Source organism: Aspergillus ambiguus (assembly GCF_047715705.1).
Source record: "Aspergillus ambiguus strain CBS 117.58 unplaced genomic scaffold BDV59scaffold_27, whole genome shotgun sequence".
In the NCBI taxonomy this organism is placed as follows: domain Eukaryota; kingdom Fungi; phylum Ascomycota; class Eurotiomycetes; order Eurotiales; family Aspergillaceae; genus Aspergillus; species Aspergillus ambiguus.
Window position 1 is genome coordinate 298,692 of NW_027395540.1, and position 27,574 is coordinate 326,265.

The 27,574-nt window shown below is 51.2% G+C and overlaps 11 protein-coding genes across 11 annotated transcripts; 6 read left to right on the forward strand and 5 right to left on the reverse strand.

Moving 5' to 3' along the window:
* Nucleotides 1-74: 74 nt before the first annotated feature.
* On the forward strand, nucleotides 75-2,633 carry BDV59DRAFT_74589 (putative 5'-nucleotidase). The gene is made up of 4 exons (XM_073697023.1): nucleotides 75-312; nucleotides 374-584; nucleotides 656-849; nucleotides 902-2,633. The coding sequence occupies exons 1-4, from the start codon at nucleotides 209-211 to the stop codon at nucleotides 2,373-2,375; spliced, it is 1,983 nt and encodes a 660-aa protein (XP_073545908.1). The 5' UTR covers nucleotides 75-208; the 3' UTR covers nucleotides 2,376-2,633.
* BDV59DRAFT_74595 (uncharacterized protein) lies at nucleotides 2,633-4,942 on the reverse strand. The gene is made up of 2 exons (XM_073697024.1): nucleotides 4,815-4,942; nucleotides 2,633-4,757 (listed from the first exon to the last, which is right to left on the reverse strand). The coding sequence occupies exons 1-2, from the start codon at nucleotides 4,847-4,849 to the stop codon at nucleotides 2,891-2,893; spliced, it is 1,902 nt and encodes a 633-aa protein (XP_073545909.1). The 5' UTR covers nucleotides 4,850-4,942; the 3' UTR covers nucleotides 2,633-2,890.
* Nucleotides 4,943-6,762: 1,820 nt separating this feature from the next.
* BDV59DRAFT_183291 (MFS transporter) lies at nucleotides 6,763-8,617 on the forward strand. The gene is made up of 2 exons (XM_073690474.1): nucleotides 6,763-8,222; nucleotides 8,277-8,617. The coding sequence occupies exons 1-2, from the start codon at nucleotides 6,928-6,930 to the stop codon at nucleotides 8,563-8,565; spliced, it is 1,584 nt and encodes a 527-aa protein (XP_073545910.1). The 5' UTR covers nucleotides 6,763-6,927; the 3' UTR covers nucleotides 8,566-8,617.
* On the reverse strand, nucleotides 8,596-12,858 carry BDV59DRAFT_74631 (5-oxoprolinase). The gene is made up of 2 exons (XM_073697026.1): nucleotides 10,069-12,858; nucleotides 8,596-10,018 (listed from the first exon to the last, which is right to left on the reverse strand). The coding sequence occupies exons 1-2, from the start codon at nucleotides 12,583-12,585 to the stop codon at nucleotides 8,702-8,704; spliced, it is 3,834 nt and encodes a 1,277-aa protein (XP_073545911.1). The 5' UTR covers nucleotides 12,586-12,858; the 3' UTR covers nucleotides 8,596-8,701.
* On the reverse strand, nucleotides 12,859-15,852 carry BDV59DRAFT_74754 (transcription factor domain-containing protein). Its single transcript, XM_073697028.1, has 10 exons — nucleotides 15,597-15,852; nucleotides 15,409-15,537; nucleotides 15,304-15,344; nucleotides 15,101-15,241; nucleotides 14,543-15,051; nucleotides 14,362-14,486; nucleotides 14,233-14,308; nucleotides 14,097-14,181; nucleotides 13,668-14,039; nucleotides 12,859-13,605 (listed from the first exon to the last, which is right to left on the reverse strand). Exons 1-10 carry the CDS (start codon nucleotides 15,674-15,676, stop codon nucleotides 13,133-13,135), a joined length of 2,031 nt encoding a protein of 676 aa, XP_073545912.1. The 5' UTR covers nucleotides 15,677-15,852; the 3' UTR covers nucleotides 12,859-13,132.
* Nucleotides 15,853-16,230: 378 nt separating this feature from the next.
* On the forward strand, nucleotides 16,231-17,979 carry BDV59DRAFT_74686 (putative cytochrome P450 monooxygenase). Its single transcript, XM_073697027.1, has 3 exons — nucleotides 16,231-16,720; nucleotides 16,774-17,712; nucleotides 17,765-17,979. Exons 1-3 carry the CDS (start codon nucleotides 16,448-16,450, stop codon nucleotides 17,876-17,878), a joined length of 1,326 nt encoding a protein of 441 aa, XP_073545913.1. The 5' UTR covers nucleotides 16,231-16,447; the 3' UTR covers nucleotides 17,879-17,979.
* Nucleotides 17,907-19,589, reverse strand: BDV59DRAFT_74627 (putative 3-hydroxyacyl-CoA dehydrogenase). The gene is made up of 3 exons (XM_073697025.1): nucleotides 19,068-19,589; nucleotides 18,673-19,007; nucleotides 17,907-18,619 (listed from the first exon to the last, which is right to left on the reverse strand). The coding sequence occupies exons 1-3, from the start codon at nucleotides 19,180-19,182 to the stop codon at nucleotides 18,080-18,082; spliced, it is 990 nt and encodes a 329-aa protein (XP_073545914.1). The 5' UTR covers nucleotides 19,183-19,589; the 3' UTR covers nucleotides 17,907-18,079.
* A 1,732-nt stretch (nucleotides 19,590-21,321) lies between these two features.
* On the forward strand, nucleotides 21,322-22,468 carry BDV59DRAFT_183309 (uncharacterized protein). Its single transcript, XM_073690475.1, has one exon. The coding sequence runs from the start codon at nucleotides 21,490-21,492 to the stop codon at nucleotides 21,940-21,942; it is 453 nt and encodes a 150-aa protein (XP_073545915.1). The 5' UTR covers nucleotides 21,322-21,489; the 3' UTR covers nucleotides 21,943-22,468.
* Nucleotides 22,469-22,790: 322 nt separating this feature from the next.
* On the reverse strand, nucleotides 22,791-23,974 carry BDV59DRAFT_209282 (uncharacterized protein; the record flags this gene model as incomplete). The annotated part of the gene is made up of 1 exon (XM_073695369.1): nucleotides 22,791-23,974. The coding sequence occupies exon 1, from the start codon at nucleotides 23,904-23,906 to the stop codon at nucleotides 22,791-22,793; it is 1,116 nt and encodes a 371-aa protein (XP_073545916.1). The 5' UTR covers nucleotides 23,907-23,974.
* A 656-nt stretch (nucleotides 23,975-24,630) lies between these two features.
* On the forward strand, nucleotides 24,631-25,179 carry BDV59DRAFT_203868 (cupin domain-containing protein; the record flags this gene model as incomplete). The annotated part of the gene is made up of 2 exons (XM_073694336.1): nucleotides 24,631-24,810; nucleotides 24,868-25,179. 2 exons carry the CDS (start codon nucleotides 24,631-24,633, stop codon nucleotides 25,177-25,179), a joined length of 492 nt encoding a protein of 163 aa, XP_073545917.1.
* Nucleotides 25,180-25,882: 703 nt separating this feature from the next.
* On the forward strand, nucleotides 25,883-27,111 carry BDV59DRAFT_194602 (putative extracelular cellulose binding protein (Cip2); the record flags this gene model as incomplete). Its single annotated transcript, XM_073692425.1, has 2 exons — nucleotides 25,883-25,931; nucleotides 25,982-27,111. 2 exons carry the CDS (start codon nucleotides 25,883-25,885, stop codon nucleotides 27,109-27,111), a joined length of 1,179 nt encoding a protein of 392 aa, XP_073545918.1.
* Nucleotides 27,112-27,574: the final 463 nt, after the last annotated feature.

Genomic DNA, 27,574 nt, shown 5'->3' on the forward strand with positions numbered 1-27,574 from the left:
GATTGGCTGTGGCGATCCACGGGTGCCTGCATGCCTTGGTGCCTGAGCTGTCATTGCCGCCATCGCATTCCATACCCGATCAACGTTCCACCTCTCTCTCTCTCTCTGTCTCTTTCTCTCTCTCTCCCCTCCTCTGGTGCTCTTCCTCGTACACTCACGTACTCCTCTGCAACTCTCCAATCTCAAATTCCTCAAAAACTCTTCGGGCATGCCTTCTGTCGAATCGGATGGGCTTTCCATCACTCATGCCTGTCAGAGATCCACCCCACCTGATCTACGTCTGATTCATTACAATGATGTCTACCACGTCGAGTACGTCCGATGTGACCATCAGGACTTGCCACTCCCCCACAAACTGACTGGTAATTTATAGACCAGGCTCGGCCGAGCCCGTCGGCGGTGTTCCTCGATTCCAATCCGTCGTGAATTACTACCGCTCTGCTTCTCGTTTCGCGGGACAACCCGATGTCTTAACCTTCTTCTCTGGGGATGCTTTCAATCCTAGTCTGGAGAGCACCGTTACCAAAGGAAGGCATATGGTGCCCTTCCTCAACAAGGCCGGAACCGACGTTGCCTGCCTTGGAGTACGTCTTGCACTATCTCCACCCATTCCTTCCGTCACTCTTGGGACTTTAGCTAATAGTCTCCCGATAAGAACCACGACCTCGATTTCGGTGTTGCACAACTTCGCCATCTACGCGGTCAATGTAACTTTCCGTGGTTGCTCGCCAATGTCCTGGACCCCGCACTAGGAGAGGATGTCCCCATTGCCAATTGTGAGCGGACTTGGATGCTCACTTCGTCGAATGGGATCAAAGTAGGCGTGATTGGGCTGGGCGAGAGAGAATGGTGAGTTTTATGCTCTTACAAACTAGTAAAACACTTATTGATATATAGTCAGGCTTGGAACAATCAACTCACTCCCCCCTGATCTAATCTACAAATCCGCTTCGAAAACCGCTATCGAGCTTGTCCCACGTCTCCGCGAACAAGGTGCAAACATCATCGTGGCTGTTACTCACCAACGCGAACCAAATGATTATAAACTAGCCGAAAATGTTCCCCGGGGCTTAATCGATATTATCCTTGGCGGCCACGATCACTTCTATGGACACGCTATCATAAACGGAATTCACGTTCTCCGCTCCGGCACAGACTTCAAGCAGCTTAGCTACATTGAAGCATGGCGTAAATCGGATGGACCAGGCTGGGACTTTAACATAGTCCGGCGAGATATGGTCCGATCAATCCCAGAGGATCCCGCCACAGTGGCGCTGGTCGCCCGGCTAACGTCCAGCCTAAAGGCGAAACTGGAGAAGCCTATCGGTTATACCGTTCGTGCACTGGATGCGCGTTTCTCAACCGTCCGCCAACGAGAATCTAATCTAGGGAACTTTGTCTGTGACCTCATGCGCTTCTACTACGGCGCGGATTGCGCTATGATGGCGGGCGGCACCATCCGTGGCGATCAGATTTATCCTCCAGGTGTTTTGCGGCTCAAAGATGTGCTGAACTGTTTCCCTTTTGAGGACCCGGTAGTACTTTTACGCGTGCCGGGCCGCGCTCTGATGGATGCCCTGGAGAACGGTGTCAGTCAGCTTCCCGCGTTAGAGGGGAGGTTCCCCCAGGTGTCGAACATCTCGTATGGCTTCGTCCCTTCAGACCCACCAGGCTCGCGGGTGAGCTGGGCCAAGGTCGGTGGCTCTCCCATAGATTATGACCGGAAGTATCTTCTGGCCACGAGAGGCTATATGGGCCGCGGAAAGGACGGCTTTGCCTCCCTCCTCGTACAGTCCGCTGGCGGTGAAGTTGAGGAAGTCGTGGATGAGGAAAGTGGGGTGTTGGTCAGCACCCTTCTGCGTCAATATTTCCTTAGCCTGCGGGTCATGGGCAAATGGCAACGGTGGAGCAAGAGCATGGTGCGTCACTGGGCGACGGTGCACGAGAACTTCCAGAGCAACGGATGGTTGAAACCTCCCTCTGCGGAGGTTTCTCCAGTTTCGGAGAAAGGTCCTCGACGACCGGCTCTTGAAAGAACGAGGAAAACCTACTACTATGGCCGCTTTAAGGAGACCGAGGTTGCGGAGAATGGAGAAGATGCCGAAAGGGACGACGATATGGATTCGGATTCGGACTCGGACCCTGAAATCCTGACCTCTCCGCAACCCACATACGTGACTTTGCCTGCTCGATCAGCCGCCGAGGAGGAACGGCGGCTGCGGCTGGCCCGGCGGGCATTACGGAAATGGATGCATCGGACCGGGCTGCACCCATCGACGCTCAGCGACGTTGATGAACTGGGATATACGCCCACGTGGACTCAAGGGATTGCACCGCGTTTGGAAGGGCGGATTGTAATTGAAGAGAAAAAGTAGACGGTGGTGAAGTTACCTGTAGAAAATTATTGTTTTACACATGAGTTATGACCATGATATATCAGCACAGCACCCTAGTGGCAATTTGGTATGCTTATAGCTTCCGACAGAAAGAATGATCTGCATATTATGATGATTTAATGGAGGTGTGCAGAGGACTACTTTGCTCTATTATTGAATTACGCTCCCCAACACACGGAGAACACCGTCTTGTCTACCGGGTACCTATGTTTACAGCGGTCATGGAGATGGTATCATTCATACAGATGTACAGTGGAGCGTATGTAAACAATGCAAATGCAATCTCCCAAACGCCTCGCCGGATCATGAAAAACAAGAGCAAAGGGGTAGGTAGTAGCAGCTGAAGCGAACATCGTGAAAAAGCAAATCCAGACAAACCATCGTTCCGAGAAGAAGGAAAACCATCATTTTTGCCTCATTCCTAAAAGGTTTGACCAATAGAAGGCGTGCAGACGTCCAGGAACACCGACATTCCTGGCGATGGACTATAGACCTCATATACGTCGCTCTGTCACTGTCCAACGCCGCTTGACACTCGTTTCGGCATTTTTTGCCAATGACGAGCTTCCCCATAAACCACGCTGTGACAACGTCCTCTGTGGTGGCGGATGAGTCCAGTTGGGCGTATCATCGGATTTTATGCCACTGCTGACACCCGGACTGGCACTATGACTACTGGCGGGAGGTACTGAGGATGCAGACCACGCATCTCCAAAGTTGGGAATGATATCATCTACCTCACTGGGAGAGGTGGAGCCCCAAAGTCCTGTGGATGCCCGAGGGGCGTGCGCCGTAAAAGGTCGGGGAGCCGTCCATCCTCGTGAACCAGGACCCGACGTCAACGAAGGGCCGATCATAAATGATGATTGCGATAGGGACGGTCGAGATGCAACACGATAACGAGATGAGGAGGAGGTCGCAGGCGAAGTTACGATGCTCGGAGACGACAGAATAGATGCCGGTGGGTTCACGCTCGGTCGAAAGTGATCGGTAGAGGCCACCAGCTGCAAATCATAGTTCTGCAACGGGGGCTGCTCTTCTAATCGGGGATGAGAAGCTACGGGGCCGCCAATCAAACCTGCTTGGGCCGCTGCACCATCTCGTTCCTTCCGCACCGCTAATGTAAGTGAAGCGGTGGGGATATCCACGAAGGCTGGTTCGCCAGTAAGGGCTCCAATCATCGCATTGCAACCAGCTCCGTGGGTGACAATAATCAAGACCGTGTCGATTTGATCATCCGTATCATTCTCTGAGGAAGTACTTTCCTCGGTGTGTGGCTGTTGGGAATGGCGACGAGGTCGGCTCGCCGAATCTGCAGGATCTTGTACCTGATACCAAGAGAGCATGCGCTCCAAACCGGTATGAAAGCGGTCGTGCATAGTGCTCCACTCCTCCCCGTACTCCCCGCCATTCCCCCAATTTGGGGGGTTGCGCATGCTATCCCACTGATAGTCGATCTTCACACAGGCGTCACGGGCGTGGGCGACATACCCGGCAGGGATAGGATCGGACCGCGAAATCGCATAGCTCGGGGTCGGCGGCATGTAGGCACCATCGGGAATGGGGGGAAGATTTGTGTTGATCTTGGTCAGCATGCGCCGAGTGCGGGGTGAGTCCGCGGACTGTAATGTGTCGTAGCTACCGGCGCGGTTCCTCGTCCCTTGACTGCGTTCCCCCGTCATTACCGAGACTGCTTTGTTGTTTTCCTGAACATCCACCGCTTCGTCCTCCGGATATGTCGTGAGAGTCTGGCGCAGACTGCCCCAACCGCCGGGAAAATAGCCGGTGGAGGGCCGATGAACTAATGTATCTGCTTCCGGAATGACATTGTTGTCGTGTCGCAAGAGTTCAGCTTTGGCCGCGGCAATCATCCGCTCTGATTTGGGTGGTGGGGTGATATCCTCGAAATACTCCGGGCAGAGCCATTCCCCGAGGAAAGCATCAACCCGCAGGAGACAACGGGGGTCGGAAGAGGTGGACAGGGGAGTGAAAGGGGAATCGACAGCCGCGGTTGTGCGCCCGTTCGTATGACCATCAGCGGACGAGCCATCGTCGATATCGTGTTGGTTGATGCCGGAACTAATGGCGATCGCAGTTTGCAGGCAACGGAGGTAAGGAGAGGTGTGAATGATAATTCTGCGCTTCCTTCTGGGATCTGGCGGCAAGGAAGGGGGACTCTGGGTATTCTGGTCACGCGCCGAGGGGGGTTCATCTCCCTCGGATGTGGGTTGGAGGAGCGAGATGATGCGAGCGCCCAAAGCACGGGACTGGAGCCAACCACCGTAGGAAAGAGGGGGATCATAGGGAGTCGGGGAGGTGAGATGCCAATTTTTATCGGCGGCGTCGAGACGAGCGCCATGCCTATAGGAGGAGGGTAAGCTGGCGACAGGGACTGGATGACGCCAAGATGGGACCTACCTGGCGATGATGATGGTTGCGGGGAGCTTCCCCATGGCTGGGGAGTCCACCAAGGAGGCCGACAGGAAACGAAGTCAAACGAAGTGAATGGGAGAGGAATGGGGAGGACGAGGAGGGGGAGAGAAGAGGGGATATGCAGCGAACTGCAGCCTCTTTTGAGAGTCTCCTGAAACCTCCGGCGGGGTAAAGAAGAGGAAGAATGAACGAGGCCAAAGAGATGCGTCAACACGTCCCTTCAGTGGATCTGCAGATGGACGGGGGAGAAAGGAAGCGTCTGCGTCCGAGGATTCTGTAAGAGAGACATGATGGGAGAAAATGGTTCGAGGCGGTTGGCGGTTGATTATTTTGAATGGGAAGTTTTTGGATGGAGATTTGGTGATGAGGTAAGGCATTTGACATGTGATTCTGCCCCGGACATGGCTAAGTCATCCGGCCCTTACGCCAACATAAAATGCTGTCTCCAATATGAATTATGAATTAATAGTCGACAACTATTCATACGTACATCTCTCAGCGTCGCGACAAATCTCAACCTGATAGAAGGACATGGATTCAGAACCTCTCGCAAGACGGGCAGCCACCATTCCTCAATATTGTCGCGAATCACCGTGGCCACCCGTATTCCATCGGGAAGAAACCCACTTTACTCCCAATCAACAATCCCCGTAATCTGATCGCCGTCCACCATGATGGTTCGGGCTGCCAGATCCCCATGGGTGAGAAAAGATGTAGAGGACTTGCTTTGCGTTGCAGGCAAGGTGTATTTCCAAAATAATCTCGAGAGCATGTTTACTATACGCCTTATACACCACTTGTCAAATGATCCCATGTTGGTGACCTTTGCGATAGAAATGAGTCTAGGAAGCATTTATACCCGTACATTTGATCGGAAAGTGCTACACTTACCGGTTCTCGCACGTGAGATTTAATATTTTCTCGGGTTGATTGATCTATGGTGTGCTATACTTTATCAAGCGACGGTCGAGGAGCGCGGTCTGATACGGTAATCACTATACCCGGCTCTATATCGTAGCATCCCAATACTCGGGGTGCATACTGCATCATGCGTGCTTCCGAGCGCTTGAAACGTCGCTTGTTCTCAACTTTCACGGCGATGACTCGTCCATTGGTTAATCTGGACTCGAGCACTCGGTTTCTGAGAAAGTTATACAATTCCTCTCCCAGGATGATGTCCCAGTATTCCAGGGTCTTTCGTTCAATCTCATCCCAGACTTTTCTATTTGTGATTCCAATCCGTTTGGTGTCAATAGTGGAGTATGGAGCAGAATGGCGCCGGGTACTTGCATTTGATGAACGACGACAGCGTTATGGTGGGCTTCCGGGCTGCATGGTCGCTTTACTGGGGGTGATTCGCGGATATAAATGGACCCCCCTGCCCCGGGTATTCGTGTTGGGTTCTATACAAGAAGAGCACCGGGTAATCTGCACTTTGTTTAACGGAGTTGAGGTTTTGCCAGTGGATGTGGGAAAGCTGAGTCGCGAACAGCGTTCGTCACCGACAGCTCCTATGAACACATACTGCTCAAAAAGTATAGCTCTACTACGCATTGCGTACGCTCAACTCGCAGTCGATCATTCCTCCACAACGAACTATTTTCTCCGAGCCAGTCAACTTTGACATTCTGGGTGTGGAGCGTCCAACAGCGTTCTACGTTGAATGTGCTCGTTTGTTGGGATGATACTGCGCTCCACTTGTATCTTAAATTCGGGATTGGAAATTGTTGAGTCTTTCACACAGCAAGCCAGTAGCGCAAAGGTAACATGAAGAACTGTCAGTAGGACACCCTGTCGGAACACCTTGAGTACAACGTAAAGAGAGGTCGATCGTAGTACGTTCCCGTCGGAAGTATAATCCATCCCGACGGAATCATGACCTGGATCCATGGTTCGCCACGCCGAAACTGCTTAACGTCACCCAGATTCAGATTGATCTCTCGGGTTTTCGGGATCTGTGGGTCATCGGCATGTCTATACGGCCTTTTTTTCGCCGCCGTCATCTTGCCATCACGGATATTTAAAACTCATATCCCAAGTCCGCCGAAATGCGCATCTATATTCACTCGACATTCACACCAAGTTTGGCTGCTTCATCATGTCAACGGTTCATCCCAATGACCGCCCTCCATCTGCACCTTCGCTGGACTCCGACTCTGACATCACTCCCAATGCTTTGACCGAAAAGCCGACCAACCGGGATGATGGCGATCCCGAAGCTCTCACTCGCCTCGAGACGGCTCAATCGGCCGTTAGCCCCCCCAATTCATTGCCGAAGGAAATTGCTTTCGTTGTTGTGGTCGCCATGGCCCAGTTCATGACTCAGGCCGGCTTGTGCATGTCCATCGCTCCCGTCTTCATCATCGGTGAGAGCTTCAATACTGCCACAGCGGGTGAGCTGAGCTGGTTTGCCGCTGCCTACAGCTTGACTGTCGGAACCTTCATTCTCGTCTGCGGTCGTCTGGGTGATGTCTTCGGTCATCGTTTGATGTTTATCATCGGGTTCTCTTGGTTTGGGCTTTGGTCACTCCTTGCCGGTTTTAGTGTCTGGTCCAACCAACGATTTTTCGATTGCTGTCGCGCCCTCCAGGGCATGGGACCTGCTATGCTCCTCCCTAATGCCATCGCCATTCTCGGCCGCACTTATCCGCCTGGGCTCCGAAAGGAAATGATCTTTAGCTTTTTCGGGGCTACCGCTCCCAGTGGCTTTATCGTCGGCGGCGTGTTCTCTTCTATCTTCGCTCAGCTGGTGTGGTGGCCCTGGGCTTACTGGGTTATGGGAATGGTCTGCTTCGTACTCGCCGCACTGGGTCTTCTTGTCATCCCATACACCCCACGCCCCCATTTGAAGGACAATGTGCCCATCTGGGTCCGACTGGACCTTCTAGGAGCTGTTGCAGGCATCTCTGCATTGGTCTTGATTAACTTTGCCTGGAACCAGGCTGCCTTGGTGACATGGGTGAATCCCTACACGTACATCCTTCTCATAGTTGGCTTCGTCATATTTGGTCTGTTCGTGTTCATCGAACGCTCAGCACAGTGTCCTCTTGTCCCACGGTCGGCGCTGACAGGCGACCTGGCATGGGTCTTGGGTTGTATTGCCGCCGGATGGTCCAGCTTTGGGATCATCATCTACTACTTTTACCAGTTCATGGAAGTCATCAAGGGAGACACTCCCTTACTGGCCACAGCAAAGTGGGTGGCGGCCTCACCGTCCGGGGCTGTGGCTGCCTTACTGACTGGATTCTTACTGGGTCGCCTCCCACCTAGCGTGATCATGTTCTGCGCCATGGGGGCTTTCACTGCCGGTCTCGCCATCTTTGCTACCGTGCCGCTCGATCAAACGTACTGGGCTCAGGCGTTTGTAGCTAGCTTGATTACCTCATGGGGAATGTAAGTGAACCGACTATCCCTCGTGATATCCATATCCATCTGACACCGTGCTAGGGACATGTCTTTCCCCTCGGGCACCCTCATTCTAAGTAATTCGATGCCGCGACAGCATCAAGGTTTGGCTGCATCCTTGGTCACCACCACTGTCAACTATTCCATCTCACTTGGCCTTGGCTTTGCCGGGACTGTAGAGTCCAATGTGAATGAAGGAGGTCGCAACGTTCTCCGCGGCTATCGGGGAGCTCTCTATCTCGGTATCGGCTTCGCGGGTCTGGGCTTGGTCACTTCCGTGCTCTATATGTTGGTCAGCTGGAGACGCCATCGCCGGTCGATCACGGTCTAATCGGCCCAAAATTTCCGGTGTCAATATAAAATAGAATAATAATATAATAGAGCCCTCCTACACAGAATCTAACTAAATACAAGCACCGAAACACGATCGAACAAGATGACAGAAGTCTTGTCCATTAGGGAGGATATCACTGTGCACCCCAGCCGCCACCGCCAGCCGTCATAATGACCACGCGATCGTGAGTCTCAACAGACACCGTATTCTTGCCACCAATATTCACCACACGCTCTTCCCTCGTCTCTTGGTCGCGCGAGATCCACAGGTTCATACCAGACTCCGCATCTTTCCCACCTTCTAGCCCATAAGGACGGTGTACCCGACGTTCCGAGAGAATCGAGACCTCCATGGGTGCAAGGAACTCGATGTCGCGAACCACACCGTCACCGCCAGGATGCAGACCCCTACCACCTGAGCCGGGACGGAGCGTAAACTGCCGTAGGAGGGTGGGATAGCGCTTCTCTAGAATTTCTGGATCGGTAATACGGGTGTTTGTCATGTGGACGTGGACACCTGACTCGCCGTTCCATGTTGGGCCAGCACCGCTACCGCCTGCGATGGTCTCATAGTAACCGAAACCGGGGATAGTCTCGCCTGTAGTTGGGTCGACCTTGGGATTCGTACCAAAAGTCAGGTTGTTGCAGCAACCCTGGGAGGCAGCGCAAGCTCGGAAAGCCTTCAACACAACGTCCGTGATACGTTGGGAGGTGACGACGTTACCACCGACCACGGCGGCCGTCTTGGTAGGCGAGAGAATACTGGGTGCCGGCACCTGGATGTCGATCGGTGCCAGACATCCCTGGTTCAATGGTACATCTGCATTGATCATGCAGCGCAGACAGTAGATGATGGCGGAATGCGTAATGGCGATAGGAGCATTCCATCCACCGTACACCTCCGGACCTGTTCCAGCGAAGTCAAACACAGCGGACCCATCCGAGCCGTTGATGGTAACCTTCAGCTTGATAGGCGTTCCGTCGTCCATATAATCGACGGCCTGAAGCGGTTTTCCATCAAAGCGATGGTGCAGACCCTTTAAGAGATTCCGCACAGCAGTTTCAGCCGTCGCTTGGATGGCGTACATGTACTTCTGGACTGTAGCTGTACCGTACTCCGCAAATAGATTCTGGATGAGGGAGATTCCGCGGGTGTTGGCCGCAATTTGAGCCTTCAGGTCAGACAGGTTGTCGCTGATACAGCGAGCGCCAGAGCATCCTTCGTATTGCGCTGGTTTACGCACCAGTAACTCGATCATCCGGTCCTCATCGAACACACCGTTGCTAACTACCTTCTCGCCTTCAATCGCGGCTCCCTCCTGCCAGAGGGCTGTCGACTTCGGCGGCATCGAACCAGGAAGGATTCCACCAATATCGGCGTGATGACCACGCGAAGCAACATAAAACATGATCTCAGTGCCACCTGGACGGTCGAACACAGGGGTGATGACCTAAGTGTGGTGTTAGCACCCAAGATGAAGTTGTATCCAAGTGTACTTACCGTGATGTCAGGCAAATGAGTTCCGCCGCAGCTGGGATGGTTCGCAACAAGCACATCTCCATCTTTCAGATTGCCCAGCCATTTCTGATGCTGGTAACGAACTGCAAATTGCATTGAACCAAGGTGCACCGGCACATGGGGAGCATTGGCAACAAGTCCACCATCGGGCGAGAATAGAGCACAGGAGAAGTCGAGCCGTTCCTTGATGTTAGTAGAAACTGACGTCTTCTGTAAAGTTCGACCCATTTGTTCTGCAATCGACATGAAGCGGTGGCCAAAGATACTAAGACGGATGGGATCGACATGAGAAGAGACACCATTAACCACGGGTTCATTCTTCTCCTCTTTCAGATCGATGACAATGCAAGTCTCCAGGATATTGGCAATAGCGTTGGGCGCTACCACGACCGTCTGAGTTTTATCGATGATAACGGCTGGCCCACTGACTCGTGTGTTCTTACCAAGCTTGTCTAGGAGGTAGACCGGGGTATCTATGCGGGTGGTGTAGCCATCAAAGAAGGCCTTAGTACTGTTGTCAGGAGCCGCAGTAACGTCTTGCATGTCGGCTTCCTTCAGTTGGACCAGAGGGCTCTTCTCCTCGCGCACCTTCGACGATGCAATGGTGCGCACGCGAATATCATCCACCAAGACAGGCCGCTCGGAGTTGAAGTTGAACTCTCTCCGATGACGTACGCGGAACCGTTCAAGGAAACCGGAGCCATCCTCCGGCTTGAGGATCATCAGGCTGGTGTCGGAACCCTCATAGCGCATATTGAGATAGAGCTCGTGGCGAACCTGGTCAGCTGGAAATCCCTGCAGCTTCATCTCCGCAGTTGCTAATTCCGTCATTTCCACGAATCGCCTGTCCAACGTTGACTGGGACGTGATATAGTCCGTGGAGACCGGCTCCTGGGACTCCTTGACCACCTCAGCCAACGCCAACCCGTATGCGGACAAAACAGAGGAGTACTTGTGGATAATGATGCGAGAGATACCCAAAGACGCTGCAACAGAGCAAGCGTGCTGACCACCAGCCCCTCCGAAGCACGCTAGATGATGCGATGCCGTCTCGAAACCGCGCGCCTCTGTCAAGTTGCGAATGGGACGAGCCATCGACTCGTCTGCGACCTTCAAGAATCCGAGTGCGATTTCCTCCGGGGTGTACATCGACTGACCAGACTGCTTACGCTCCGTGTTAATCTTCTGTGTTAATTCGGTGAAGAGTTTGGTGGTAGCCTCAAGATCAAGTGGTTGGTCCTCATTAGGGCCAAAAATGTGCGGGAAGTACTCTGGAAGCAGACGGCCGAGGAACAGATTGGCATCCGTAACGGTCAACGGCCCACCCTTGCGGTAGCAAGCAGGGCCAGGGTGGGCCGACGCAGATTCAGGTCCGACATAGAATAGGCCGTTGCGCCACGAGAGGATCGAACCACCGCCGGCCGCGACGGTGTTGATGTCAAGCTGAGGAGATTGAATTAGAACACCGGCAACTTTAGAGCCAAAGACGTGCTCTAGATGACCATCAAAGCGTGATACATCCGTAGAAGTTCCGCCCATATCGAAACCAATAACTGGAATCTTCTCGGTGGGATCCCAGCTGGTCGCCGCAAAGCCCACAACACCAGCCGCAGGCCCGGAAAGGATAGCCTTCAAACCACTGAACTTGCGGAAGTCGACCAGTCCACCATCCGATTGCATGAATTCGAATCTGCATTCACGCTGGCTTTCCAGGCCACCCTCGAAACTCGATGAGATGGAGTCGATGTAAGTCTTGATGACAGGTGTAAGGTAGGCATCGGCGGCAGCGGACATGCCTCGGGGCACAATTTTGATCATAGGCTGCAGTTTGGAAGACAGTGTGACGGAGAAGCCCATACTCTCGGCGAGCTCTCCAATTTGACGCTCGTGCTCGGGATAAGCAAACGAATGAACCAGAGCGACCGAGAGCGACTGATACCCCTCTTCCTTCAGCCGCTGCAGCTCCAAGCGAATTTCCTCCAAGTTCAACTCCTGCACAACACGGAATTTCTCTCCTGTGACGCCCTCAACAATGCGAGCGCCAGAAAAGGAATCCTTATCAGCTGAGGGATGGCAAGGCACCACGCGCTCATTGACCTCGACAACGCCCTCGGGAAGTACACCCGGTCGGGCCATTGACAGATCAAAGATGTTAGGACGCGACTGGTCTCCGATTTTGAGCAGATCACGGAAACCCTTTGTCGTGAGGAGGACTGAACGTGCACCCTTGCGCTCTAATAGAGCATTGGTGGCAACTGTCGTTCCCATGCGGAGGCACCCAATGCGATCCAACTTCAACGGCTGTCCTCGCGGATGAGGCTCGCCAGTGACGAGCTCGAGAATCTGGCGAACTCCTTCTGTGGGCGCATCTTGATAGTGTGAAGGGTCGACTGAAAGTAACTTCAGGATGATATCAGGACGGCCCGGGATAATGGCATGCACATCGGTGAAAGTGCCACCACGGTCAATAGAGATGGTGATTTTCCCCGACCCGGCCATTATGCTCTCAACCTATCTCGATTGATGATACGGGGCAATGAGATGTCCTGGCGGGCGAGTGTGTAGAGAGGGTGGTCGGGAGATGTGACGAGGTGGTAGCGAGAAGTATGTCAACCAGGGGCACACTCTGGGGCTTTTAAAACCAACCGTAGCTCCTCCGGTTCCCCGCTGAGGAGAAGGGCAATTCCCATTGATAACGGCAGGCCCATCGCGCCGAAGTGCCCACTATCCTGTCTTCCACTCATCGACGTGAAAGACTGTTAGCGGTCACGTGTCGGGCCGACGGCGATCGTCATCGGAGGGTGCGGGCCGAAGGGGCCGTAGGGACTCAGTATGGCTCAATATGCCTCGAATTATCGCGTGGGAGTCTGTTATGTTAGGTATGGGGTAAGTGATAGACACGTTTTGCAGGAGGGGTCCTTCTGTGAACTATAATAGGACGATGGTGAGCCTAGCATTGGACTATCTCATACGACGAGAGTATCGAAGTCATTTCATGGGACGAGGACAAGAATAACATTTTGAGCTATATTTTCGCAATGAAGGTTTATCGCCGCAGCGTGTTCTCAATCCAATCAGTATCCATGTCGATATCGATTTGCCCCAAAACCTCTTCCCACAGCCCTGGATCATCATTGATATCAAAGTTCAACGTCATGTCACGCATCGACGGCAGATCTTGTTGTAATGACCACTCAGTGGACAATACCGCAGCTGGTTCGTCAAACACATTCGCAACCGCCGTCGACTGTTGCACTGTACTGTTTGGCGTAACGGGGCCTTCAGTCGTTGTGTCTGTCTTTCGAAGGTCATTAGGTCCAATTGCCGACTGCAACTCCAGTAATAACGAATGCCGTGCCCCAAGATACGTATTTCCACGGTCGGCCATGCTTCGTAAGAGGTTCAGTGCCATTTCCATCGTACGTGAATTGGTGTCGTTATGGGGAAAGACGGCGTTGACCATTACGAGGAGAAGAGCCGCAGAGAATGCATATTCGCCGTCGAGATACCCATAAGTGGCTTGCAGCCTCGTTAATACGTGCACAAGATAGGAGTACGGGCAAAATGAGAAAGATACGTACCGACGAGATTATGTTTGGCAGCAGCATCCATTAGGACAGTAGTGGCACGGGCCGCGGTGATACAGCTGTCAATCACGGCCACTGTGCTTTGAGATAGCCCTTCTTTCCAGTCACCCGATGCAGACCCCCGGGCTTCAGCCTCGAGCCGTCGTTGGATCACATAAAAGACAAGTGGTCGTGCTGTCATGTTGATACACGAATAGAAGTGTAGGAAAATTGACACGGACTCGCGGTTGATGTGGCTGTCTAACGAGGAGAAGTCAATGCGAAGACCGTCAGGTAATTGACGCAACCATTCAGAGAGATCGTTGGTGATACTCTGTGCTGATGCTAACAAGTTTGTGCCTGTCCTAGGCTTCTTGCGATAGATCTCTGCGCAAGCGATAGGTTAGCATGGGGGCTCCCACAGCGTCCGTAAAAAGTGCTTGCCTTCTCCAATACGGCCAAGAATTCTAGATAACTGAGTATAGTGGGTGAGAACAACAGAAGGCCACGGCATATCGTTCGATCCAGGCTGTTAGTGAATGTCAGCAGAGGTGCCATCCACTGGGTTGGAATGGCATACCGCCGGGACAGGCCAGGTGGTTCCGATATCCTCATCTTGGATGGTGATGGGGTTTCCCGACTTGACCGATAGCAAACTGTCCGTGAAGTTAGGGTCGATGCTGTGATTGTTCCCGAGGTGAGGGCATACCGATCCAAGCTATACACCGACCACCAGGCCCGTCGTCGCCGATTTCGGACCTCCTCACTGATGGTAGAGTCGGACACTTCCTGATGAAGACCAAGAGAAATGGCCATGCGGAGGGCAAGCCCAATCTGTGGATGCCGTCAGCCCAGGTTCACCCCCGCTTATATGCCAGAGGAAAACTTACGTAGAGAAATGCAGCGTCGCGTCGGTTGAGATTCTGCATATAATACGCCACATAACACAGGACCTCTACAAAGAAAATGGACCCTTCTTCATGGATATCTGGCAGAAATCGGAGGGCATGCTTAAAATACTTGAAGCCAGGTGGGCCATCATCGCCGGACCACTGATTGACCGAATACATGAGCCCAAAGGCAATAACGAGGAGAACCTGACAGTACACCAGACAGGACTCCCGATTTGAAAAGTCGGGGGGTTGGTTGTAAACAACGTGCAGCCTTCGTTCGAAATCGCGCGGTTGGATGAGAGAGAAGATGGTGCCGATGTAGGTGTATTGAACCCAAAACAAGCGTTTCGCGAATTCGAAAGGGGGCAACTGAGGCAGTGCTCGACTAACAGACTGGCGTAAAGAGGTCGGATCATCATAGAGTGGACGGACATCCCATGCCAGACTGCTTGATGTAGGATTCAGGCGTTTGGCTAAGTGGGTGGCTGAAGAAGGGCCGACAAAATCTGTTCATATAGTCAGCTGTGCTTGAATAAGCGGAGACAAGATACCTACGAGGCTCCCCAGATCGATTGAGGAACAGATGATCAGTATCCTTATACCACCAATCATCTCGTTCCCCGGGGACTTCCACATTCGTGAAAGGGCTGGATTGAGAAGGACTGGGATTAGAGAACGAAGAGAGACGGGAATCCTCTGTACCGCAACGATGTTAGTGCCGGCAGACAGTCGGATTACAGTGCATAGGTATTGAGTACCTGATATTCCGGCAGCCTGGCACTGAAGCTGACGCAAGTAACTAATGCGACCTGTCAACGAGGGCTGTTCGATGCCTAGATCGTTTTTGCCGAACGAATACACACCTCTCTGGAATCGAGACACGCTTTTCTGCTTCTGAATATATACATACCTGCTTGGCATCTTTGCAGGCTGCACAAGGGTACGGTGGATCACCTGCGCACCGCGTCTTTCGGCTGCGACATCGATTGCACCTGCATTGGCCCGACATTAGCACAGCCGACTCGTAGTAGTGATCTCCACCATCACCTACGCTACGTTGGACCTCCGAGGGTTGGATCGGTCTTCCGATCGAGGCGTAAATGCCCCGCGTGAGACTTTTCCTTGTGCCATGTTCACTGTAACAGGGAGCAATGCGTTTGAAGATGGCGCATCATGGGTCTCGAGGGACACGGAGAGGAGCTCCTCGGGAGCTGCTCCTTGAGAATAGCAGTCCCTAATATGTTTTCCTCTATGCGAGGAAATAGAAGATTGAAGGCAGACGAGATCGTAGCTTTTCTTCCTTTTTCTTTGCTCGTTCTTTCAGTACTCCGGAACAGATCACGAGGGATGATGCCGAGATGTCCAGCTAGATGTCGCCTAACCGATGGGCAATACGACGCCAAGAGTTTTCAGATCGCGAGCGTGGGAAAGTAATTATTCGTCGGCGAGAGAGAAATCCCTAAAGCCAGACAAGATCTCAAGATCATGTGGCAGGGCTCCGATGATGCGGCCGTTTCTTTCTCCAGGATTCCCCTCGTGGACTCCGGTTTTTTCTCCACAGTAATTGTGGGCATTTCCTCTGCGCCAGAGATGTGTGGCGCTGAGGCATCGGCCCGATGGCGCCACAGACGCGAATGAACGATAAGATAAACGATTCCGACCCTTGGACGCGAGGACCTTTTTGCAGCACAAGAATACGTAATGGCCGGGCCATCGGGTACGGCCGGTTATTTACAGCATTCGTGGGGACATTCGGGATATCGCGGCTTCGGGAAAAGGATGGACAATGGTGGCAGACATCCCCTATTTCGTTCTTCTCTGTCAATTTCTACTGATTAAATCGGAATTCTCAACGTCCCTGACATGAGGAGAGGACCATGCCTGTGAGGATCGGTATCGGCCATGGTGACGTACCCAATTGTGGTGTTATCGATACTCATCGCATCCATCGGTCTTCTGTGCAACTATGCCCGCTTGAATACTATTCCCGGCCCTGTGCTCGCGAGACTGTCTGATTTCTGGAGAGCTTATGCTCAAACATCTCCTAAATTTGGGCATCATCTACAGGAATTGCACGACAATTACGGCACTATTGTTTGTATAGGGCCAAACCTTGCCAGCGTCTCCGATCCAGCTGCTATCGTTCCAGTACGTGCGCATCGATCGCGGGGTAGTGTACGCATGTTGATATAAACATCTAAATACTATTGGGACTGATATTGGATTAGCCTAGTTACCCCCATCAATATCTATCAGAACGTTATAGACTTCCCGACGTGCGACAATATGAGGGTATAATTGATCCGGCAGCACGCATTCTCGTCGATACATTGCGACGATTTCATACTCTTGACCTGATAACGTTTCTGCATTTCTTTGCTGCAGATTTTACCATCCGTCTGGCGGCCCACAACCCCCATGAATCCATGGCTAGTTCTCTTTCTGACGCTACCGATCGTTTCCCAAAGAATCTGCGAGGGTGGTTCACCTTGCCGGGTGCTGAACACCTCTTATTCAAAGGACCAGCGTCGCGGCTAAAGAGAGGCCGTGATGTGCCAATTGTCTGCCGGAACCTTCGATTTGCCCAATATCTCTCTTGGCGAGATTCATCGATTCCACGTCACGCTTGGACGACCCCTGGAGACGTCCATCACGCCATAGAAGATGATCTCGACTACATCTCGAAGGCATTCACGTCGACCTTCCTGTATCTTGCGAAGTACCCCACAGTGATGGAGACGCTTCGGCGCGAGATTATCGCCGCCTTCAGCCGGAATCGTCTGTCCGCCCCTGCCCTCTGGTGTGACATATGCCATTTGGAGTATTTAGAAGCCGTGATGAAAGAATGTCTGAGACTTTCACCAAATATCCAACATACGGGCGACTTAGTTGTCCCCGATGAAGGCGCTGATGTCTCTGGCTGTTATCTACCGCAGGGAACCACTATACGATGCTATCCTCCGGTGGTGCGGAATAATGACAATATATATGGGGCTAACGTCCACATTTTTGATCCAGTACGTTGGCTGAACAGCACTCCCGAACAGCGAGTGTACATGACACAGTGCCTCGTACCTCTGAGGCCCAAGGCATTTGAACATCCCAAGGTGTGCGCTGCATGGCTTGAGCTGAAGAAAGTTATCGTCTTGATTGTGAGGAAATTTGATGTAAGCATCTGGATATATTAAGAAAGATATGCTCTTTCTGACATGTATATAGTTACATCTTCCTGGCGCTGCGGTTGGACCAGTCCAGGACACCCCGTGTACACACGAAGATCTACCATCTCTACTTGTGCGGGTCGCTCCACGATCATCAGATATCGCATGTTGACAGTACAACGAACGGCCGGGGAAGCATAGGAAAGGTCAACAAACGACCATGTGTAGATACAGCAGTTCCTCATAATACGTCACATTTCTTTATATGATAAATCATGGCAATTTGAATGTCGCTTATGGGTATCGATATTATAGTGTGAAGACAAGCAAAGAAAAAGGACCCAAGTCGATGGAACGGGAAATTCCACTCTGCTTACGCTGCCCATGCTTCTTGCAACACCTTCTGTCCCAACGCCAGCGTCTTAGACGGCTCTTCGCCCAGCCATTGAGGCTCCAGGCGGGTGATGTTGTCTTCAATCTCCCAAGCACGACCACCCTCCACGTACATGGAGGTGCCATGAAGGGAGTCATCGGCCAGTACCCCAGCCGACACTAGGGCCACCTCCTGCGCGGTGCTGATGGGAAGGCCCTCCTTCAGCCAGCGATCGCCGACCTTCTTGGTGACACCAGAGTGCGAGTCTGTCATCCAAGGACAGATGGTGTTGATGCGGACATTGTGCTTGTAAGGGGAAGAGAAGTAGGGGCGCAGAGAGCGCATGAGTCCCTGCACGCCATGTTTCGCAGCTTGGTAGACCGATACACCGGCCGTTTCCTTGAAGCCTGCGGCGCAGGAAAACAGGAGGATAGACCGGTCAACACCAGGCCCACGGTTGTGACGAAGGTAGACGCTAGCCACACGCGTCACATACAGCGAGCCGATGAGGTTCACATCTACATCCTTTGTGGAAGGAGGCTTGGGAAGGTTAGAAGGGTCACTGGACTCTTGAAAAGGAACAGAAATCTCACCTGTCTCACAGTCTGCAGGCTCAAACTCTGATCAAAGAAGTTCTCGCCCGCTTCCATACTACCGGCGGTGACGACGACATGGTCGATCTTCTTATATACCTTGAAAGCCCGATCAAACAGATCAACAACAGCTTGATAGTCGGTCACATCAACAGGCTGGAAGATGGAGCGGGGCGGCTTAGGGGGGAGGGCAGGGTCCCCAATGGCAGGCCAGTTCTCCAGACATTTCCGGGACAAGGCCTCACCGCGGGCGGTGTCAATATCAGCAATGCAGACATAGGCACCAGTCTGGGCGAGCAGCTCAACCAAGCTGGCACCAATGCCGTTGGAGCCTCCTGTGGCAAAAGATTAATATGGGCCTGGAGACAGGGGTCTAGTCCAGCAGGATGACTTACCGACCACCAGCACGACCTTCTCATCAAAGGCTTCTTTGTGATCCGCAGTGGGGTGGAACTGGTCCAGGGGAGCAGCCGAATTGGAAGAGAGAACGGGATCGGAGGGGGCAATCATTGTGAAAGGGATATCCACAGAAATGTATGGGGCAGATCGAGGAAGGAGTTAGGTTGATAGCTCGAGGGTTCGATGCACAATCACAGAGGGAGTTAGGAAGAAGCATCCCAGATCCGGGGAAAAGGGGGGGCGAAGTCGCTGTTTATATAACCCAATGCCCGGGGAGACTGTCCGCTTGCCTCCATCGATGGCACCGTGGCCATATCCGTTTTGTGTCTCCCTCCCGGGGGCCCCCAGTGTGGCCTCATCGGAACCAATCATGACCCACAAGGGGTTTTAAACGGACGTCCAATGCGAGAGACACGATCCCTGGGTCTTGGTGGAGTGCATATCGGAAGAGGACGAGACAAGGCGGTTACATTGTTGGATAAGACAGAATTTGAACTCCACCGATGGCGTTCTTCCCCGCCTGCCAGAGACTCATCCACAGTGGATCAACGGATCGGCAAGAGTGCGGGGGAGTGGTGTGAGAGGATGATATCTGGAGATGATATGGAGACAATGATGGACGAATGCATATAAAAGAGATGGGCGGAAAAGGCGGGTAGAGGAATGTGAAAAGGGGGGAGAAGAAGGAAGTTGAGGAGGAAGAGGCGGTGGTTGTTGTTGACAGCGGAGAGGGGGAGCCTGAGGCCGGCCAGTGTCGTGCCTGATCACGATGACGGAGTAAATCAAATCCACTCAGCCGCTCGGGCCTTGCTAGTATACTGCGATGATAATGATTACGCCGGAAAGGACCCCTTGGACATTGTCCCTTCGCGCACACCGCACGCGTTGAGATCTTCCCCTCCTTAATGCACTGCAATATCACCTTTTACCTGATTCCGCTGTTGTATATCATCCAACGCCACACCCGAACCGGACGACCTCGACAAATCGGACCACCATAATGAGTTTCAGCTTCGCAAAGCGTCCGCCTATTCGGGATGACGTCGACGGCGCCCCCTGAGCCTGGTCCTCTCCACCAATGGTGTTGGTGACTCTGACATATCCGGATCCACCGCAACGCGCATTGAATCTCCTCGGTAACCGCAAAGGGTGGTGGATCATCATCCTTCATTCCTTTCACGACCTGGGGATGGTGTTATCCGTGAATCATCTCTTCCGTCTGCTGCCTCAAACGGGTCTCGTACCGGAATTATCAGCCTAGGCGGCTTGGTTTCTGCATGGTGACCGAGGCGGCCTGGGATGCTCCTCTGCTGAGCTACCCTTGCATTTCATTCTGATACGTTAGGTCCCTTTGCTGCCATTGCTACCCTGATTTCGGCCAAACTACTGTTCTTTTTTGGTGGCGTTTTTAACTTCCACCACGACAAAGGGTGCATGCTTTCCGCCATGACGCGATATCATCTAGCCTTCGATGGATAACGCAAACTACCAAATGTCAATTCCCTGGATGACTCCTAGTAGTGGAGTGGTCTTCCTTTTGTCTAGATACCATCTCAACAATCATAACAGCTTTAGACTAAGAACACTAATCATGTTGTCTAAGATTCATTGGAAAGGCTGTAGCGCTTCTACTTCATGGCCACGGAGCAGCGTCCTCCGTCGTATGTTACGTTGCGACAAATTACATACCCCGAAAACTGTAAGAAAGTAAGCCATGGATTCCTTCGCCCATCCCGGGATTTCGCGCCATAGAAAACATTTTCTGTCGCATTATTGCCATCTCAGGGGGATGGAAGAGCCAAGATTGAAGGGATGGCCGGTCCTTCCGATGGAAGCCCATCGACACTTCGACATCTCGTGTGGTTCCCCACCGGCCCACCGTGGGTTTATGCGTCACTTTGTATGGAATAATAGACCCGTTTCGGCTGAATTCCCTATCTAGACCATGCAAGATACTGATGAATTAGGTACGCAGTAAGCAATTACTGTTTTTGCCTTGCTCTGGGTTTCGTAGTTACAAGCTGTATATTAATAGTACTTGATCATACCTGATCACAGGTTCCAGACTTCTTCCAACCAATCGTCGTCCAACACCCCTTCTTCCTCTTCATCTTCCTCGCGTTCTCCTTGTCCTTCTCCTTCTTGTTCATCTTCTGCTTGTTCTTCTCCTTCCTCTTCTTCTTCCTGCTCGTCGTCATCTCCGCCGCCGCCGCCACCATTATTATTATTATTATTATTATTATTATTGTTGTTGTTGTTGTTGTTGTTGTTGTTGTTGTTGTTGTTGTTGTTGTTGTTGTTGTTGTTGTTGTTGTTGTTGTTGTTGTTGTCGTTGTTGTTGTCGTCGTCGTCCTCGTCGATTGGCCACCGGGGCCCATCCCGATTGTCATATGTGATTCTAGCACTCACCGAAACGAGATGCTTTGGGCAATAACAGCCCACAAGACGGCGCTGAGGGCGATCAAGTTTACGACACCTGGTGTTGGAGTGTCGTCTGTCTTCGCATTGTTGAAAGGTACCCGGCTGGGAGCACCCACAGTTGTAGAGTTCACGCCAGTAAAAACACCTTCCACTTATCAGAGGATGTGCAGCTCTACCGTCATAATATCACTTACATCTTTAGAACGCTGTGGGATTAGGAAGCTACTTCAATTAGTTGGACGCAGGTTTATTGATCATCCATGCGACTTGTGTAGTACTTACGTTGCTAAACGAAACGATGCCAAAAGACGTCAGAGAGAGCGATGGGTTATTTACGGAGGGCCATTTCACAGTCTACACCCACTACAGTCTTCATGCTATAGTGTTCCTTCCCAATTCGCCAATCTGTCGACTGGCTACAAAAGAGGAAGGGACGTTCAGGTCAAGTAGGACATCATATCTACCAGTCTGCTCAGGACAGACCCCCAAAGTACTCATTCACAGCTATTTAGCTGTGCGGAAAGGTGATCTAAATTTACAGGTACGCCATAAATTTAACTGCAGGGAATGGATTTGCTAACAGAGTAGCGGTACTGTAATTAACCTACTGCTGAAGTCACAGTACCGAATTTATTAGAGAGAAATGGCAGGTCAAGGAGGCAGTACGGACTTTAATGCAGTACATGGATGGTCTTATAGGGGTAGCTCATGAATAACGCCTCGCACTGGACTCCAACATGATGCTTTTCCTCTAGTGTATTAAGATTCTTTCTGCAAATAGTCTTTAGGGCTATATCCATGTTGCTGTTAAAGATAACAGGAAGCTTGTCTCCTATTTTTCTCCAGGTTGACTTTCCATTTGATAGCCCCACTTCGGTATTCTTTGTCTGTGCCAGACAGACCTGTTGGGATAATGGAAGGTGCTCGATTCATTGACTTAGACAGGTATAGTTCCTGGGTACAGACATGTCAGGAGGCTTAAGGTAGTGAAACTAGCTCAAAGGACCGTTGACTGCTCTTGTCCTACGTTCAAAATAATTGAAATTGGTGTGTCTGTAGGCCCTCTATAAATAGTGCTTCTATCGAAGCAAGATCGATTAGGTAAAAGATACCTTGGAAGGGCATGCATTGAGGTTGATACCCCTTGGTGCCCAGAAGTGGCGTAATACTATTCATTAGACACAGTTTCCACTAACAAACCCCTAATGTTTAATCCATGCTCATGAAAACTGCGATCTACTCAGAGTACATAGACCGCCATACTTGCTTCCCGACAAGTCTCACATCTATCAAAAGTCTTATTCAGTAATGGTCTTCGGTACTACTACAAAATCAGTTCCTTCCCTCTTAGGTTTCACTCTTGTTAGTTGAATTTTACGGAAATCATAATTTGCCTTCACTGATGCACAATGTAGAAAATGTTGGGGTAGTTCAGCCTCCAAAAACGCTCGGAAATAGGCCTCCCTGCTAGGAGGATGTAGATCCCACATGGACTCCCTGCATCTCCAGTCATTCGCCTTTCCCTCCTCCCAGTGATAGGTGCAGGCTCGGCAGAAGGTGCCAGGCTCTAATATCTGGGTACAGCGATTCCAGTATGGAAATGTAACTGTCGCCTCCATTCTCCATGAGCCTGACTCTCCATCCTTACCAAGTATAGTAGGAATAGATCGGCGCCGAGGGCGTTGAGCAGAAATTCCTTGTTGGTTTTGCTTTTTCCACTTTTGAACCCGGTATTGGTAGTTTTCTTCAATTTCCTTTCGATGGGCCTGAAACTTCTGCCTCATTGCTTTATAACTTCCATAGAGCTGTTTACCTAACGTTTTTGCTTGGGTAACGTCAGTTAAACGGCGTTTAGGTGGTGAGATATTATAAATAATTGGAAGCTTTTTGATATCTTTCTTCGTCAGCCCAAAGTGTAAGCAAATATCAGTTACTGGCGCTATTTGATACTCAGGTCGAAGATAATTGCATTTATAACATGACCGACTAATTGTTGGTAGGTAAAGGTAGGGGCCGAATTCGCCACATGTCCGACACCAGGGATAGCAGAACTCTATAAATATCCACTGGATTGGGAAATGTGAAGAGCATCTCGTAGCATCCATAAGGCGTAGCGTATTTAGGGCATGTTTCCTTAACAAGTAGTACGCAGGAAGCGATTCTACTGAGTGCTTTAATATGGTGTCGACGCGACGTAGCATCCGTATGCTAGTCAGGTCTAGGCTGAGCAATATTAAGTGAACGATTTCGAGTGGAAGCCGAGTAATCAGCTCTTTAGATCTTCGATGGGTTTTCGATGCCTTGCTTGGTGGAGCTTCGTATAGTTTCGACTTGGACTTGATTGGTGGGTCTGGAAAAAAATGAAGCACATCGAGATGCAAGTTCTTGCACCGGTATGCCGTACCTGAGGCCATCTCTAGTAGAAAAGAGGGCGGAAGATTCCTGGACAGACAAACTTGGGCAACTAAGAGGGAAGTTCAGGTCTCAATGAGCAACGTAGCAATAAGCACGGGTGTTGACGTAGGTAGTCGGTAAGCGGGTTATGCTGATGGGCCAGTCAGTATATTGCCTAGGATTCCTAATACCGAAGGCGGTATGCCATGGCGGCGCCTGCAATGACCTGTTCGCCCCCACTAGGAGCACGAAAGCATCTCAGGACGGACAACACTGTATGCTTATACTTTTCATATAGTGCAGCTTGTCCTGGGTTTCTAAACCAATTTATTTGGCCCGACAGGCCCTAGTGCCCGGGAGAGGTGGCGACGCAGAGAATGAATTCGATGGATAAATTCGAACCAAACCAGAGGGATTATTACCTAGCCATGGTGACGTGTGCATCTGGGGAACAATGGTCTATACGCCGTACGGCTACTTCTCTCATGTGGACTGAGATCATGGGCGGGTGGTTTACGTCATAGCCACCATCTATTCTAGAACGGCCGGCGTTATATAAGGATGGTCGCATTTGGTCATAAGGCTTGCATGATGGCCGGCGTAGGAGAAGAAATGTATTGGATCTCAACATATCTAAAACGTCAGCCAGTCCGATACCTCCACCGGTCACTTTACAGCCCTCCTATCCTCTTTCAATCGAGCAAGAGCCAGAATCTCCGTCTATCCAGTCAGTCAATGTCCAAGATGTCGCAAAAGTATAACGGCAATACGTCTGAGGAGCCACCACGCCGCGAGATGGTCTATCTCCCCAGCGTCTTATCACCCAATCGGTCATTCGGAGTATTCCGGAAGGTCCTTCATACGGGCCTCTATTCTCAATTCGTTGCCATGGAAGTTCCTGTGGACGGAGAAATCGGTGACGAGGTTGGATGAACAGAATTATCAAGTGTGGAGCCCTAACTAATGACTGGCCATATGCAGATCCATACGGTCGATCAAGTCCTGCTTTTCACTCACGGCCAAGGCAAAGCGATAGTGGCCGGCAAAGAACAGGATGTAAAGCAGGGAGATGTGGTGATCGTCCCAGCTGGCACGCAACACCAGTTCCTCAACATTGGCAAAGCCCCTCTAGAGTTAGTTACAGTATACTCGCCTGCAGAGCATCATCCAGCCACCGTTCACCAAACAAAGGCAGAAGGAGACGAAAAGGAAGAAGCCGGAGAGGACGAACCCCCAGAATGGACTATGCGCAGCAAGGCAGAGAACGAAACGCTGGGATTGGTCACACCCTGAATGGAGGGAGATCCTGTACCCTGCTGGGACATGTTGGCCGAAATAAACACTGTATTAGGTTGCAAGCTAGACCCCATCCCAAATCAATTACTTACAGGTACGCGACATTGTAATGCCATGGCAAGTGGATGAAAGCAAAGATATAACCATTTAGTAGTATTCAACCTTCAACTCTGAGTCGCTCAAGCATAAGGCTGCCCTGTACGTCTGTAAGAAGGCAGAATACTCCCAGCACGAGGTCCTGGTCTTCTAAAATGCGGGCAAAAGAAGCTTTACAAGATATATGCTCGACTCCCTTCCCCGACTAGATGAATACATTTGGAGGCCATCGCCTGCAGTTAAATTTGGATTAATGCTACTGGTAATAAATTGAAGTGTCCAGCAGCATTGCGGTTAATTTCCACCATGCTAAAAGTCAAGGTAAGTGAATTAGACCACTGTTATCCCCTGAGGGTAGAGGGTAATAGAAATTATGGCTAAATTGATAGCAATCATGACCCTTTATGCTAAAATGATCACTAAAAGTTTGTTCGGCCAAGTTTATATGACCGCATCTAATTAGGCTAATTCCTCATATTGATCAAAGGCAGACATGTTGGACGACCGGATTAATCGGGAAGCGTAGGCATATAAGGACATGCGAGCATAAGAAACCGAGATTTTCAAAAAGTTCCACAGATAAGACATGAAGACTATGGTCGCAATGAGGCGAACACGACTATTATATATTCTCACAACTATGTATCTTGGAGGTAGGAACGCTTAGTATGAACTACGACTCCTGTTGACAATACATGACCAGCTTCGGCACATTGTCCAGACCTACCAGCGTCACTTTCCTTGGAATCAATACCGGCTCTGCCAGACCCATTTTCGTGGTATCCTCTATCACAACCAGATCGGATTACTCGGAAAGACGACTGGCACTGTCGCCAACAGCATATTGCGGCGTTGTTGCAGCGTCTAGAACTTGGAGAAAAGCCAATATCGCCATCAGCATGGGAGGCGTTATTCAACAAGAATACCCTATCCATCATGGCATCAGAAGGAGGGAAGAGCATCACATTCGATGTTACCATTCGATATCCCGCTGATACCGAAGTTGGCCCATATCCCGCTATGATCGCCTACGGTGGGCTCAGAATTCCTTTACCGGCGGGGGTAGCCGCAATCACATTTCAAAATAGCGAAATTGCGGAACAAAATGACAAGGGCAGCCGTGGAAAAGGGCTTTTCTACGATCTATATGGCGGGAATCATACCGCGGGAGCGATGATGGCGTGGGCATGGGCAACCTCACTGATTATCGATAGCCTGGAAACCACGCCAGAGGCAAATATTGATACCACCAAGATCGGGGTAACTGGATGCTCGCGCAACGGAAAGGGAGCTATGGTAGCAGGAGCATTCGATCACCGAATTGCTCTTACCGTTCCCCAGGAATCTGGAACGGGAGGATCGGGATGCTGGCGTCTGTGCGAGGCCGAAGAGGGTGCCCCAAATAACGTCCAAACAGCAAAAGAAATCGTCCAGGAGAATGTGTGGTTTTCAACAAGATTTAATAAGTATACCAACGATGTTCCTCGTCTTCCCTTTGACCATCACATGCTGGCTGGATTGATCGCGCCGCGGGCTTTAGTCTCTTTGGACAATGCGGGATATCAATGGTTAGGACCCTGGTCAACACTGGGATGTATGAAAGCAGCCCATATGATTTGGGAGGCTCTAGGTGCACCTGATCATATGGGATACTCCCTGTCAACTAATCATCCTCATTGCGTATTTCCCGATGAACAAGCTGAGGATCTGTCAGTTTTCATACGCCGGTATCTCCTCGGAGAGAGTGCCAATACCTCAGTCGAGAAAAACTATGCGAACCTCTCATTTGATAAGGCAAGTTGGGTTGATTGGGAAGTTCCTATACTCTCTTAGTGGAGAGACATGACTGGGGCCGAAGGGGGACTGTGTAAGCGTGTTGGCATGTCAACCTGTACAGGAGAAGAGGACCTGAGTGTGGCCAATATTTTTCTTTGTTGCACCTGCGCTTTTCGTGAATATACGTCCACTATAGCTCAATCAATTTGCCCTGAGGCACTCGGATCAAAAAGCATTTACGGCGAGCCACCATACATCGTGACGATGACTGGAAAACAACTCTTAGTCTACGGGATGCTCATGTTGGGCTTGAAATGTGGCTTGGGAATGAACACATCTGCAACTGCAGAGGGCCTGGACGAGGATCCGTTGGTAACTAGTCAGATCGTACAGAATCCATTCCCATACGACTTTATTCGCCTGGGTACATTGGGATCAGGCCTATTTCCGATGCGATTATGCCACGGCATCAGTCTAGAGGAAGTAGACATTGACAGTCTTCAACAGAACCTTTCGTCCA